This window comes from Grampus griseus (assembly GCF_964374135.1).
Source record: "Grampus griseus genome assembly, chromosome: 5".
NCBI classification, from domain to species: domain Eukaryota; kingdom Metazoa; phylum Chordata; class Mammalia; order Artiodactyla; family Delphinidae; genus Grampus; species Grampus griseus.
The window spans coordinates 85,421,812-85,437,666 of NC_138998.1; the positions used below are offsets into that span (position 1 = coordinate 85,421,812).

At 41.5% G+C, this 15,855-nt stretch overlaps 1 protein-coding gene across 2 annotated transcripts in view; it reads right to left on the minus strand.

Moving 5' to 3' along the window:
• The window catches only part of TMPRSS7 (transmembrane serine protease 7), a gene marked incomplete at both ends in the record, with an annotated part of 50,254 nt that extends 38,538 nt beyond the window's left edge, over window positions 1-11,716 (minus strand). Inside the window, 3 exons of one of the 2 annotated variants that reach the window (XM_082655115.1) lie at window positions 3,353-3,483; window positions 9,229-9,442; window positions 11,669-11,716. In XM_082655115.1, coding sequence (XP_082511241.1) covers window positions 3,353-3,483; window positions 9,229-9,442; window positions 11,669-11,716 — 393 coding nt within the window. Of the gene's footprint in view, window positions 1-3,352; window positions 3,484-9,228; window positions 9,443-11,668 lie in introns of those variants that run through there. The other variant, XM_082655116.1, reaches the window with a different exon arrangement.
• Between the last annotated feature and the right edge of the window lie 4,139 nt (window positions 11,717-15,855).

The window sequence follows — 15,855 nt, forward strand, 5'->3', positions numbered from 1 at the left end:
TGTCATTCTGCTCTCTGTGAAGATTAATCAGCTACCTTTATTCATTTATTGCTGTCTTTAGACACCCTAACCAAGCTTAACTGCTGCATTCTGCCTACTCCAAAAGTTAATTTTCTCCACAATGAATAAGCGAAACTCCTTTAAGCGTATTTACAAGGTATTCTGCCCAACCTCTTTTCTACCAATGCACGCCACGGAAAATGTATATTAGCCGCTAGAGGGCGCGTGGTGCCCACAGTCCAACTTCCATATCCCACTGCAGAACTCTCGTTTCCAGGGACACACCCAGATCTTTTAAAACACCATAAATGGATCTCAAAAGAGAGCTATTTCAGTCAATTGACTGTTTGCCCTTACTTAGCATTTCTAAAACCAATTTCTTCTGCCAAATCTTCTCCTCCTGTAGTCCCCTTTTTACATAATAGCAAAATCACCTAATTGCCCAGGAAAAAAAAACAAAAAATGAAAAACCTTAGAAATAATATAGCATTGTGGAAAAAAAAGGGCCATGGAGTTTAAATTCACTGTGCAACACAGAACACATTACCAAGGCATGCTGAGCTTCTTTTTTTTCTTTTTCTCTCTCTCTCTCTCTTTTTTTTTTTAACATCTGTATTGGAGTATAATTGCTTTACAATGGTGTGTTAGTTTCTGCTTTACAACAAAGTGAATCAGCTATACATATACATATGTCCCCATATCTCTTCCCTCTTGCATCTCCCTCCCTCCCACCCTCCTATCCCACCCCTCTAGGTGGTCATAAAGCACTGAGCTGATCTCCCTGTGCTACGCGGCTGCTTCCCACTAGCTAGCTATTTTACGTTTGGTAGTGTATATATGTCCATGCCACTCTCTCACTTTGTCCCAGCTTACCCTTCCCCCTCCCCATATCCTCAAGTCCATTCTCTAGTAGGTCTGTGTCTTTATTCCCATCTTGCCCTTAGGTTCTTCATGACCTTTTTTTTTTTTAGATTCCATATATATGTTAGCATACGGTATTTGTTTTTCTCTTTCTTTTTTTCTTTTCTTTTGTTTTGTTGTTTTGTTTTTAACTTCTTTATTGGAGTATAATTGCTCTACAATGGTGTGTTAGTTTCTGCTGTATAACAAAGTGGATCAGCTATACATATACATATATCCCCGATACCCTCCCTCTTGCGTTTCCCTCCCACCCTCACTATCCCACCTCTCTAGGTGGTCACAAAGCCCCGAGGTGATCTCCCTGTGCTATGCGGCTGCTTCCCACTAGCTATCTATTTTATTTTATTTTTTTAACATCCTTATTGGAGTATAATTGCTTTACAATGGTGTGTTAGTTTCTGCTTTATAACAAAGTGAATCTGCTATACATATACATATGTTCCCATATCTCTTCCCTCATGCGTCTCCCTCCCTCCCACCCTCCCTATCCCACCCCTCTGGGTGGTCACAAAGCACCAGGCTGATCTCCCTGTGCTATGCGGCTGCTTCCCACTGGCTATCTATTTTACGTTTGGTAGTGTATATATGTCCATGCCATTCTCTCACTTTGTCCCAGCTTACCCTTCCCCCTCCCCATATCCTCAAGTCCATTCTCTAGTAGGTCTGTGTCTTTATTCCTGTCTTACCCCTAGGTTATTCATGACATTTTTTTTCTTTTTTCCTTAGATTCTATATATATGTGTTAGCGTACGGTATTTGTTTTTCTCTTTCTGTCTCTCTCTTTTTTAATCTGTAAACTGGTGATCAAAATGCCTACCTCTTTGGGTGGGATGTTAAATAACTATAATAAAATGCATTGAGTGCAATACTAACTATATAAATGGGGTCTACACAAAGCCAGCATTGACTCTGCAGGAGGCCGGGGAGGATTTCACAGAGAAGGAGGCTTTTTGATGGGTCATGAATGACGGGTGGAATTTCACTCCATAGAAATTGGACAGATGGCTTTAGGTCCTGAGTGAATAGCAGCAGAAACCAGGGCTGCCAGACATGTAAATGCAATGATTATTCATAACACAAGTAATGACTGCCTTAGATCACAAGGTTTCTGTTGGGAGAAAGTGGTAAGGAATGAGACTGGGACAATCAGGGGACAGATTTAGAAAAGTGCTTGCCTGCTATTCTTAAGAATCAGTATTTTATCTGGCTATTCTTAAGAATCAGTATTGTATCCTTAAGCCAAAGGAGAAATGTTATTTTTGAAGGATAACTTCAGCAGCAGAGAGGAATGGCTTTGGGTGTTGAAGGAAGAATACTGCCTGGGATTGGAAAAAATGGTAAAGAGATTTTAAAAGAATGTCCATCTCCTTGGGCTAATTTGAGGGATAATTGATATATTGAAATGGTAAAGGGTTTTACACTTTACCCAGTATATAGGAGGCCTTCAATCAATAAAAGCCACTATGCCTGCTACCGTCTTTGCGCTCTCTCTCTCTCTCAGCCCTTCTTCATTTTACACTGCAGAGCGTCTGTCACTGCAGGAGAGTCGCCACTGCTAGGCCACCCTCTCCATTACTGTGCAGATGCAAACTGGCAGAAACTTTCTATTGGTAATAGGTACCAAGAGCCATGATAAATATTCTTCTGTGTGACCAATTATACTTTTAGGAAATCAGCTAAGGAAGTAATCAGAGATACAAACAATTTACATGGCAGTTTTGTTATAGTGTTATCTGTTAATAGCAAAAATTGGAAACAACTTAAATATCCAATAAAAAGGGACTTGCCAACTTGAAGCTATCAAAACTTATGCTTTTTAAAGAATATGAACTTGCATAGAGACATGCAATCTTATGTTAAGAGGAAAAAGTCAGATTATAAAACTGAATATCTACTAATACTCCAATTTTGCCCTATGTCCTGTGTCTATGTGGTCCAGAATCAAAAGGGGCTCTATCTCTGGAGACGATGTTAAAGGAGATTATATTTTTAAAGTACTTTTGTAAATTTTATAAATTTTTACAATAAATACTTATCAGTTCTACAATAGGAAAGGTTTTTTTTTTAAGTGAAGAGATACCAGTGCATCAAGGTTGAAATAAATCTGTATGGATCACAGAATTAATCAGTATGCATGTAATTTCTGTACTGGAAGGCATCTTAAATATCACCTGATCCAATTCTTTTATTTTAGAGATAAGAAAAACTGAAGCTCAGAGAGCCATTTCTTTTTAATTTCAGGAGAAAAAAAAAAAAGCAATTCTATCAAATAAACAATTTTATCTTACAACCAAGATGAGCTAAATCCCATGTTTCCCTGAGTTCTTCCTTCATCCACCCTGCTCACCTGTGACACTGTAACCCCAACCCCTCATCCCTTACCCCCTGACCTCACCTTCCCCAGCCTTTCAAGATCCCCCCATCACCTCACCACTTGTTGCACGGTCCGGGCCACTGATAGAAATTCCCTGGACTCCTTCTGTCGGTATTCAGGAAGAAACTCAATGTTGGTGATGCGAAACATCCCAGCAAAGTAAAAAGCATCTCTGCTTTCTGTCTTACCTGTAAGAGAGGAGAGAAGGTGGTTAGGAGTCTTTCCATCTGTGTGACAGTGAGGCATTGTCTGATATATGTCACTGTCGGGCTCCTGAAATGATTTTATTTTAGACAGCTTCTTTAAGCAGTTTTTTTAAATAATTTATTTGTATTTAATTTATTTATTTGTGGCTGCACTGGGTCTTTGTTGCTGCGTGCAGGCTTTCTCTAGTTGCTGTGAGCGGGAGATACTCTTCGTTGCGGTGCACATGTTTCTCATTGCGGTGGCTTCTCTTGTTGTGGAGCACAGGCTCTAGGTGTCCGGGCTTCAGTAGTTGTGGCTCGTGGGGTCTAGAGTGCAGGCTCAGTAGTTGTGGTGCACAGGCTTAGTTGCTCCACAGCATGTGGGATCTTCCCGGACCAGGGCTTGAACCCGTGTCCCCTGCATTGGCAGGCATTGGCAGGCAGATCCTTAACCACTGTGCCACTAGGGAAGTCCTAGACAGCTTCATATTTTACAGACTGTGAAGCTCTAAATGTAGTTAATAACATCTCTTCTGGACTTCCCTGGTGGGAAGAGCCAGGCAAAGCAAGATGATAGGCCAAAGGAAACCCAGAAGAAATGCCCCATATAAGTGATTCAAACTACCACGAGGGTGCATCTCTCTCTCTGAGTCCACCCATGTGTTTATCTACACTTACTCTTTTTTCTCCTAATAAACACTTCACTTGTTTCACTACTTTCCGTCTCTATGTGGAAATTCATTTCTACAAAGCCATGGGCCAGGGTCTTATCACTGGCCACTGGCCTTCATGGTCTAGTGGCTAAGGTTCGGTGCTCTCACTGCTGTGACCTGACTTCAAACTCTGGCCAGGGAACTGAAATCCTGCTTCAAGCTGATGCAGGCTGAGGCCACCTGAGATCAACTCCTGCTCAAAAACTCTGCCCAGGGAAGACCATGGGACTGGGCATCAGGTGGGCCAGAAACTGCTATGAAGACAGACAAAGACATTGCTGTGTCTGAGATGCCTTCAGGCACCTGAGAATAGCCTAGGGAGATGAGGGACTCTCCTTTCAGCCGTTCCTTTTTGTTACAAGGTCTTACGGGTATGAGGCATCACTCCCAGGCTCTCATGGCTGTGGTATCTTTCTTTCCTGTGACACATGCCCCACGGTATCATAGCTTCCTTCTGCATGTCTGTCTTTCTAGATGAACAGTAAATTATTGTCCTTCAACCCCTAGCACAGGGTAGCGAGTGCCTGACTTAGCTTTCAAGCTCAGTAAATGTTCCTGGGAAGGAAGAGAGAGAGGAAGAGAGGGAGGGAATAATCTCTCTTAGCACAATGCCCAGTGCGTGGAAATGCTAAATAAGTGATGGCTGAATTAAAAAGAAGGTGCAGCCTCTGTGAAGGACAGGGAACAGCCTCTCTGTGTGACCCATCCAGGCTCACATTAGCCCTGTAGTGTAGTGAGGTTGTGGAGAGTGGGGAAGGGGCCAGAGGCCTGAGCTCCTGTCCTAGATTTGTTCTTCGAAGTTATGAAACTGAGCCCCCTAAAACTGAGTTTCTCTGCCAAGTTTATGTCTAAGCTCTCTAACCAAAACTTTACTCCCTTTCTTGTCCTGTACTTGTTCACCTCAAGATTAAGGAGTAGCAAAGAAAAGGGGGATTGAAACAGAGCAGGACAATTCAAGGCCCTCCTGGGTACAAAAGCCTTTCCATTTTCCCCATTTCTTGTTTGTAGGAAAAAGGCTTCAGCCTCCCAGACCTTCCCTGAGTTCCAAAAGGCAGATTCAAACAGTTACTAATTAGAAGTGAGGGAATGCAGAAACAAAGGAAAAGCAGTCAAGAAACAATAGTGCAGAGTCCCAGTTCCTCCTTAAGGGATAAACCTAATAATCTGATACATATCTTTGAGTTCTTCTATAGGAACTAAGGACCTATCCCAGTGGAGGATGGTGACTTCAGGCTGAGCACAATCACGTAGACCCCAGACTGGTTGGAACCAGAAGGCTGATGGTTGAGATGCCTGAAATACCATCCTGTTACCTCACCACCAACCATCAGAAGAAAGTCACACACCCCATAGCCCTCCCCAACAAAATTTGCCTTTAAAAACTCTTCCTTGAAGACCATCAGGGAGTTAGGGTCTTTTGAGCATGAACTGTCCATTCTCCTTGTTTGGCCCTTAAAATAAACCTTTCTCTGCTCCAAACTCCAACATTTCGATTTGTTTGGCCTCACTGTACATCAAGCACATGAACTTAGGTTCAACAAAAGTTATGTTGAGGCAGGAGATAGATGGGCCCTCAGGGCAAACAGTTTGAGTTCATTCCCTGTGGACCATACTCCAGATGGGAATAACAGGACAATCGAGAGAGGACACTGGGTCCTGCCCAGATAGAAGATAAGAGACCACATATTTTATTCTCAAAGTCAGGAGACCTCTCCGCCTACACATGCGTAGACTTCCAAGTGGCCAAATCTACCCATACGCCTCTTTGGTTGAATCCATCTTGGCTAAGAGATGCACACGCGCACATGGAAAGATCCTGAGATATACCAAATATGGACTCTGAACTAGGCAAATCAAAATGATTGGCCAAAGGAGACATGGAAGAAATGCCCCATAAAAGTGATTCAAACTGCCACTTCACGACTCTCTCTCTGAGCCTGCCCATGTGTCTATCCACACATACTGTACTTCTTTTTCCCCTAATAAATACTTTACTTGTTTCACTACTTTCTGCCTTTGTGGGTATTCTTTTTTCTGCAAAGTCATAGGGCCAGGGCCTTGTCACTGACCACTAGTCTAGTGGCTAGGATTCGGTGTTCTCCTGGCTCAGTCCCTGGATGGGAACCGAAACTCTACTTCAAGCCACTGCAGGCCGAGGCCACCCAAGATCAATGTAACCTTGGACAAATCACCTTGCCTCACTAGGCCTCTTGTATAAAGCAATAGTTGTTTTTGTCTTTGATTTTACCAAGAAAGTCCTTAGATTTTTTTTTTTCTGTTGCAGATTCTTTAAAATTTGAATGAAAGCTATGACTTCTACCTAGAAGCTCACACATCCTTCTTCTATCAGTAAGTAATCAAGGGATAAGCAATGCAAGAGAGATCAATTTAGCCTTCAACCAGATTACATTTGTCTAACTCTTGAGCTCAGCCTAACATACAAGCCCTCCATGTGAAACTGAGGAAGACTCTGTGGGGCCATCCTGGGCACAAAAGCCTTTCTTTGTCTCCCTTTTTCTTATTTGCAAAAAAAAAGAAAAAAGTCTTCTGCCTCTTAGACCTTCCTGAATGCAAAGAGCAGATTCAGACAGCTGCTAATCAGGGAAGTAAGGGAATGCAGAAACAAAGGAACAATCAAGAAACTATAGTCCAGGATTCTGATTCCTCCTCAAGGAATATACATAACAATATCTTTGAGTTCTTCTGCAAGAACTAAGACCACACACAGGTGGAGGATCATAACTTCAGGATGAGCACAAGGTTCCTGGAATACCACCCTGTTACCTCACCACCAACCAATCTGAGGAAAGTCACACACCCTTCAGTCCTCACCCCAAATTTTGCCTATAAAAACTTCTCCTCCAAAACCATCAGGGAGTTCAGTTTTTCTGAGCACGAGTTACCCTTTCTCCTTGCTTGGCCCTGCAATAAACCTTTCTCTGATCCAAGCTCCATTTTGTTTCATTTGGTCTCACTGTGTGTTGAGCACACAAACTTACGTTCAGTAACACATGGTTTTCCTGATGAGCTGTCCATCTCATTTCTGTTAAAAAAAAAAAAAAAATCACAAGCCCAAAATGTAGTCCTTTGCTCCCCAAACTGCAAACCAAGACTTAATTACAGTTTCACATTCTCTCAGGAATGTGACCTTTAAACAGAAATTTCCTGATCAACACTAGTGTGATAATCTACATGATAAAGACCTTGCTATTCCCTTCCCCCAAAATTTGATGGCCTGGCCTGAAACAATCCTTTCTTTTCTTTTGCTAATAGCTTCCTTGCCCCACCCTCCTTCTGCCTATAAAAACCTTCCATTTTGTACACCCCCTCAGAAAGCCCTTTTATTTACTAGAAGGGATGCTGCCAGATTCATGAGCCATTGAATAAAGCCAATTAGATCATCAGATTTACTTGGTTGAATTTTTGTTTTTTAACATTTCTCAAGGCCACCCTCCATGCCCAAATTTCATCTGTCAAAACTAACCCCTGTTGTTTGTTGAACAATTCTCACTTACTTATACCAGTTTTCCTTTGCTTGTACTGGTCTGTTTTGCTGAAATGCCCTTAACTGATTTTCACACAACCAACAAATTAACTCTTCACAATGATGTCCCGAAACCTTGTACAAAAATGCAAGGGCAATGCAAATGTATCAGTTTAGGGCTGGCAGAGAGCTGAAGGGAAATAAACTGGTTTGCTCTGGATTGGGGTCCTGTGTCTTTTGTGTTTTTCTTAATTGCTCATTGACTTGACCGCCCCCACTAGTCTGTAAAGACAGATTCTTTCCTGTCTACCACTCTGTTCCATGCTTATCACAGAGCTCAGCTCATAGTGGGCACTCCCAAGATGTGTCAAATGAATTTTCAAGAACCAGTTCATGAAGACTTATCTAGACTCTATCCCTGGGCAGGTTGTTGGATGTCTCCCTTCTGTGATTGCAAAGTAATTGCTTGAGAAAAAAAAAAAAAAGTCAACTCACACTCCCTCTCTAGTACTGAACTATGAGATTTTTTGAAAGTAGAAAAATGCATCTGTGAGCTTTTTGAAGGTAGGAGATGTATCTTGGTGTGCCTGATATCTTATATTGTGCCACACAAATTATAGGTGGTCAATTTCTATATGTAAATGAACTGAACTGTTCAAGACAATATTCATTCATTCTTTGCCTATAAATCTAGCTTTCCAACCAAATTTTAATATCTTTGAGAGTACACATATCTTGTATCAAGTATATTAATATGCGTAGGGTGGGAAGTCCAACATAAATCAATAAATGCTGTAGTTACTGAGCTGCTTGGGTAAGCACTCTCTAAGGAAGAACTTAGTTATGACTCCTATCCAAAAGGATCAATAAGACTGACAAAAACAATCAATTGGACAAATAAAAACATAAAAACAGAGGAGAAGGGCTTTCCTGGTGGTGCAGTGGTTGAGAGTCCGCCTGCCGATGCAGGGGACACGGGTTCGTGCCCCGGTCTGGGAAGATCCTGCATGTCGCGGAGCGGCTGGGCCCGTGAACCATGGCCGCTGAGCCTGCGCGTCCGGAGCCTGTGCTCCGCAACGGGAGAGGCCACAACAGTGAGAGGCCCGCGTACCGCAAAAAAAAAAAAAAAAACAGAGGAGAGAAAGACACATGAGTAAAATGAAGCTCAGGGAGCTAGAAATCTAAGGTTGCCTAGAAACAGGCAGTGGGTGGATGAGGAAATAAAACAGCTTAACATTCCATTCATTTTTTAAAGCTAAAAATGCATTACATTTCTGAACCAGTCAGAAGCTCCTGAGCATTCTCCTCAGCTCTTCTCATCCTATTCCCCCATCTCTGCTCCTCTGGGAAGAAAGCAGTGGTGGTAAAAGAAGAAATGGGATAGACAATTCTGGCTTCTTCCTTAAAACCTCAACAGTTTTGAAAATGACTATCAGTCTGAGAAATAAGAAAATTCTATCAGAAACCCCCAAGGTCAGATCGGGCCTGCATTGCTGATGCAGAACTCACAGGGCAAGACTTAACCCCAAAGGTACACAGATTTCAACTCACTGATATAGAGCCACAGCAGTGTCCAGGCTACGACCGCTAAGATGAACAAAAATACTGTGAAGAGAATGATTTTGATTTGGACGTTCCAAAAGGGAGCTTTCTTCTTGAGTTGCTTCTTGGGTTTGGGTTTGGGTTTGTTGACGGGTTTTCTTGGTGGTCGTCTCCCTGGCAGCTTCCCTTGGGCACTGACCACCTGAACTGAGATATTGGATATCTTCAAAAGAATGAAAGAGGTGTTAACAGTTAGAAGTAGTCTAGAGCTTAAATGCAACCACCTAGTCAGGAGAATCTTGGTGCTAAAAGGCCTAAATAAGCCAAATTATTTACATAAGCATTGACTTGCATTGAATCACACAGTTAAGACCAATCAGAAAAAAACAGGAGGTATATGAACTCTAGTGGAATGGTTCCCAGGTCCTCAACTGGTTCCCTCAACTCCCCAACTCTGCTAAACTGACACTGTAGAGGATAGGCCTGAATTTTATGGAGTGTAGACTAGAGGACCTGAAGGTCAGACAGGATTCTATGGGGGTTGATTCATCTGTCCACCACTCTGAGGATGTGTGTGTTTGTACGATATAGCTTTTCTCCCACAGTGTCTTCTGGGCTGAGGCAGATTGAAAGTAAGAATAGAAGTGAGTTCCTCAGAGAAACTAATTGATTTCTTAATTATGGTTTCGTGACCTGGTGGTAATGATACCGAGCAGGACCCTGTGGGACTCCTGGGCACAAAAGCCTTTCTGTGTCCGCCATTTCTTGATTACAGGAAATAGGCTTCATTCAGCCTCCATGACCTTCCCTGAGTTCCAACAAGCTGGTTCAAACAGTTGCTAATTAGGGAAGGGAGGGGATGCAGAGACAAGGGAGGAAAAGTCAAAAGAAACAATAGTGCAGCCTTGGGGCAGGGTCCTGGTTCCCCATCAAGGGATATATATAACAGTATCTGTGAGCTGTTTTTCAGATACTGAAATCCCCATCAGGTAGGAGAAATTAACAGTATGCTGCCCACAAACACATAGACCCCAGATGGGTTGGAACCAGAAGTTACCTTACCACCAACCAGTCAGAAGATTGTCTACGAGCTGATCATGCCCTCTTTGAACCATTACTATAAAACTCCTCACTACCCCCTCCAGGTTGAAACACACAGTTTTGAGGGCATTAGCCCACTGTGGCTCCCTTTGCCTGGCAAAGCAATAAAGTTATTCTTTTCTACTTCACCCAAAACTCTGTCTCCAAAAATTAATTCAGTGTTGAGGTACAGAGGCCGGATTCAGCTTCAGTAGGAAGAAAAATGTGAGGATGATGCTCTCGTTTGTGTAGGGATGCAGGACAAGGATCAAACTGATTGTTCTACCATTGCCTCACAAACATGCACTTCGAAGCCAGCCACTGAACTGGTCAGTGACTCAGGTTTTCAATACAAATGAAAGAATGATTAAAAAATAAAGAATGAAATAGGGGACTCATGTTAGATTAGAAAATTACCGGGTTTAGTGCAAGGTGTTCTGTGCAACAGGAAAAAATACATTATTTAACTCTTTCCCCTCCTCTTTTTTTCCTCTATCCTCTGTCATTTGATGCTGTCAATTCTTTAATAATGTAAGTGAGAGTTTAACTTCTTTGAAGGAGAGATTTATACATGTCAGGGTAACTAAACTTCAGTGACAAAATAACTTTTAAACACACATTCTTTTAAAGGCAAGAATATGGAGCACCAGTTCCAAAGAAATAATCTTTCGAGCTCTCCTCTAAGAATGCTCTCATTCTCTCTCTCTCACTGTTCCCTACAAAGTACATGTCTTCCAGTCTTTAATCCTACCAATTAATGGGATAATATGTGGCCAAGAACATTCTAAATTATTCATGGCTCCCTCATTCTTTTTGCCAAACACTCCTGTCAACCCCTGGAGTGAAATGTAGCTTATATGCCTCCTGCTGAAACTGAACTAGACCAGATCTCATCTAATGTGATGTCCTGCAGGACTGAGGATGGTGTTTCTAAAGAGAAAAATATTCTGTTGTTGGATGACTTGACTATAGTGTCAAGCTACTTTCAAATATTCCCCCCAAGAAGTAAAAAAGGAAAACACACAGAAACGCTAGCCCATGTAGAACTGACAAGGTCAAGGTTTGGTCTTTAAGTGTGGGAACACATTATAGGCAGTCTCAGTTAGCCCTGATTAAATTTTAAAGTGGAATTTGTGTAGAGATCAGTACCATTTCCCTGGAGTTTTAGAAAAACAGCTGCAAATCAATTGCCAAGTACAGCACTTTAAAACAAGCTCAAATTTGTAAAATCCATTAAGTTCCAAAGGAAAGCTAAGTATTTTATTATTGTTTCCTTTATTTCTGTAAAGTAACTCAGTCTCATTTTACTAAAAGGGTCAGCAATAAATGGCATTCGAGTAACAAAGAAGGCTTCTCTCGATGTACTTACATTCACATCAGCAGGTTTGGATGAAACATCGCTGTTTTCTTTGTCCATTTTTAGTTGTTCTGCAGGTGAACATCCAGAGGTACCTCCAAGCCAGTTTTCAGCCCCTTACATTCCCGCTTGAGAAGAATTGGTTGCCACATTCAAGCTAGCTTTCCGAGGAAAGGAATCAATTTACCTCCACCGGCTCCAGTTCAGAAACTGAAGCTGCCTCATTACTATATAGTGAATGTTAAAGGGACCTAGCAGAGAGCCTTGCAAACCCAAACTAAAGGCTTTTTAATGTTACCCTAATATGAGTCAGGCCTCTCAGAGCCCAGCCTCAAGGCAAGGTTGCCTCACAAGGATACAGTCCAACAACCCCCAAATATTTACAAGTCATTTATATTTTTGTCTGCACCTACTAAAGTATATTATGAGATCTAGTGTATAACCCTCAGCGTTGCTTCTTAGAAATCCCCATGCTGCCCAGGGGAGGGTAAAATGGGTGAAGGGGGTGAACTGTATGGTGATAGATGGTGATTAGACTTAGGGTGATTGTACATTGTAGTGTATATAAATATCAGTTTATAACGTTGTACATCTGAAATTACATAATGTTCCATTCCAATTTTACCTCAATAAGAAAAAAAGAAAAGAAATTCCCCCACACACACCCATTTCTCTTGCTGGCATCTCAAGCCAACTCCAGAAGCCTCACTGTCCAATTCTGCTCTTAGCTTTCCAGCTATACTCTCTGAAAATCCCTATCCAAGAGGTTGGGGGTTTTCCCCCCTTTTTTTCTCCCCCTTCTCTTGCAGTTCTCAGTAAACCCAGGCCTTTCCTGATGAAAATCTTCTTTTCCCCTCTCTCCCATTCGTCCCCATGTCGATCTGAATTAGGTTCAAGGATAGGAAGCGGAGAGTAATCGTGAGATGCACCGTCAGGGTTTTCCTCAGCACACAGGTGGAACAAGCCTGACACATTGCACCCCTTGTCCCTGTGACACAGACATGCTTCCCTCTAGACACTGAGAATCAATGGAAAGCTGATCAATTGCCCTTTAAAGGGGAAGCACTGCTCTGCTGATTTGGACACAAACTCTGCATCATTCAGGGGATGGTCATAAAGAAGCAAGTGAGAAAGTGCCTACTGAAAGGGGTGGAAAATTACTAGTTAAAGCCTCACAAACAAATTATGTCATGTTGTACAAATCTGCTTCCTGGCTTTGTTATTTATTAATAACAGTGATGAAATGACTGATAATGCTTTAGCCTTTATAATGATAAGATTGGGAAATTTAAAAATTTCTTTAATTGCCCATCCTTTTTGTATTATTTCCCTTATTTCTAAAATTACTCATTTCACCAATATAAGTAAAATATATGTCCTGGGCAGTGGCACTGAGAAGACTTTCTTCTTGAGAGTCAAACTTTAGACAGGCTCCTCTGAGCTCTCTTTGTGACCAGGCCTCATTCTTGGGTCCTGACAGCAACTGCCTACCCAGTTGTAATAAGAATCTTGCTATCAGCTTAGTGAGAATCCCCCCTACTTTGATATCTGATCAAGTTCTCCATCCTCCATTCTTGATGTATAAATCCTTGTCCTGCCTTTAGCAAGAATCTATCTACCCTTGGTGTTTCCTCTTAGTCATCTCCCATCCACTGACTCCCTCACTCTGCTCATTTGCCATAAATGACCAGCTGTCTTTACTGTATCTGGAATTGAGCTAAGTTCTATTCTGAAGACTCTTTCCCCTATTACACTAGTATTGAACAAAATCTGTCCTTACAGCTTTTCACTAGTGTGCCTCTGTTTCTCTTTGACACCAAGAATGGGAAAGGGGCAGCAAATCATAGGAGGCTGAACTACATATACAGAATTTTAAAACAATCATAAAACCAACTACAGGCTAATTTTTTTTTAATCTCCATTTGCCAGCAATTCTAAATAATTTCAGTGATAAAATACTTTTCTCTGAAAAAAATCTTTGGTATAAGTTCTAAACAATTGCTTCCATTACAACCGAGTTTTAATAATATATACATAAGCTTCAAAATGAGCACAGTTTTATAACTCATTGTTTAATAAATGAGAAATATTATATAGAAGTTAATTTGAAAAACTTCCATTTGTACAGTGGGTCTCAAGCACAAGAGGACTCTATGACACATGCTCATTTTGAGAGTAAGTTTCTAACAGTTTGGAATCATTTAAGTTTACTTGGAGTAGAATCCTTGTCTCCTGTGGTACTGCATATTCCTGCACTTAAACAGAATATTCAACATAAGCAATAATAGTACCATGATTGTAAAGATGAAGAAACAGAATCGCAATTATTTCATATCTGTTACTCCATGTGACCATTCGAAATTAATTAATATTTAAAACAAGTATACAGACTGTGAACTGCAAGGTATAATATTTTATATATAATATTTTTTCTGTAATACTTATTTTGTTAACTACTTTTTCTAGCAAAATTATGCATATAAAGTCGAATAAAACTTTTTAATGTGTTTTGTTATTGTTTTTTCACTTTATTCCATGATTATTACTGAAAATGTGTTCATTGTATCAACTCAAGGATTGTTTAAAAATGATCCCCTCCAGATGGATAGATATATGATAAAGTAAGTGTAACAAATGTTAATGTAGAATCTAGGTGTGGATATATGCATTTACACTACAGAATTTTTTCAAGTATATGTTTCAAATTTTTCTTGATAAAATGTTAGAGAGAAAATTATCAACTCCAGGAGTCAACTCTAGATAAGCCACTGGTTTTGAGAAGCAATAGCCAAGGCAGCTGGAGTACAGGAAAGTCTTGGTGAATGAGCTTGTATTCACCTCCTTTTGCTGGCATGGATGTTCTGGTGCAAAAATCCCTTCAATTCCCAGAACACATGGCCAAAGACAATCACAATGGCCAGATGTAAGCTAGTGCTTCCCATCACAAAGATCTTGAAAGACAGTGAAGAGGTTTCTGTTCCTTCCCCAGGAACAAAGGTCCCTGTGCTGAGGGAAGGGAGGTAGGTGTCTGCCCACTGGCTGGTGAGCAAATAGTGTGCAGTGAGCTGGGTCAGAGGAGAAATATCTCGCCATTGGATTTGGCAGTGATCGCTGAGAGCACATAACCTAGCCAATACATCAATTCATCGCATGAAAGTATTTAAAATGCTTCAACCTTCTGCCCAAAGATGAGCCCAGCACATCTGAAGGCCTGGGGGTAGGGCCAAGTCATCCATCTAACATGAGCAAGGTTCTGAGCCTCTGGCACAGAAGGCACTTAGCAAGGGGCGGTGGCGGGGGAGTGACACTTCCATCCTTGCCTAACCAGAGGAGACACCTGCTCTCCCGCAACAGATAAAGTTCTTTTCTGCTATTTAGGATCCACTTCTCTCTGTTATGACAGATAGCCATGTGCAAAGTTGTCACCTGATCACCACTCACCACCAAGCTCTCTGCAGAGGGGAGTGAATCCTGAGGAAACACAAGGTTGCACAGCAGCCTGGGAAGCCAGCCTGCCACTTAACACTATCACCCTTAGGGTCCTGTAATAAAGGGACACAACAGTGATCCTAGCCTCTCTTTTCCTGCTGACTCACAGGGAGCTTGATCCTAATGTTTACATCATATCACATGGATTATTTTTAAAAATGAAATGACGTGGAGTGTCTTAGAGAGCCCCTAGATCTGGACTGTTGTAATATCCCCTTAACAGGTTTTCCTCATCTAGGCTCATCCTTCCCATGTACACATCACTACTAAATACATCTTCCTAAAATAACTCTCCAGTGTCACCTCCGTCCTTGACAATGGAGCCCAGTCTCCTTTTGTTTAGCTCCCTAGTCTGACATTCAAGGTCTTCCTCAGTGTGGTACCAAGCTACCTTTCTGTGTCCTCCCATCACATCTGTTAAACCTGCTCTGTCAAATCATGCAGTTTCAATGTATATTCATCCATTTGTTCACCTACCCTTCTGTTTACTCAATACGTATTGCATGCCTACTATGAGACAGAGGCCAAATATTTTTTAACTGAATAAACTATATCTCTGCCCTTAAAAAGCTCTCAATAGAGGAGGCAGACAGGCAAACCAATGATTACAACATTATGTAATAAGTGCTATCAAAGAGGTGTCAACAAAATGCCACAGAATCATAGAGGAGGCTGATATTAGCAGCCCTCTCCTTTGACTCTTGTGCCCC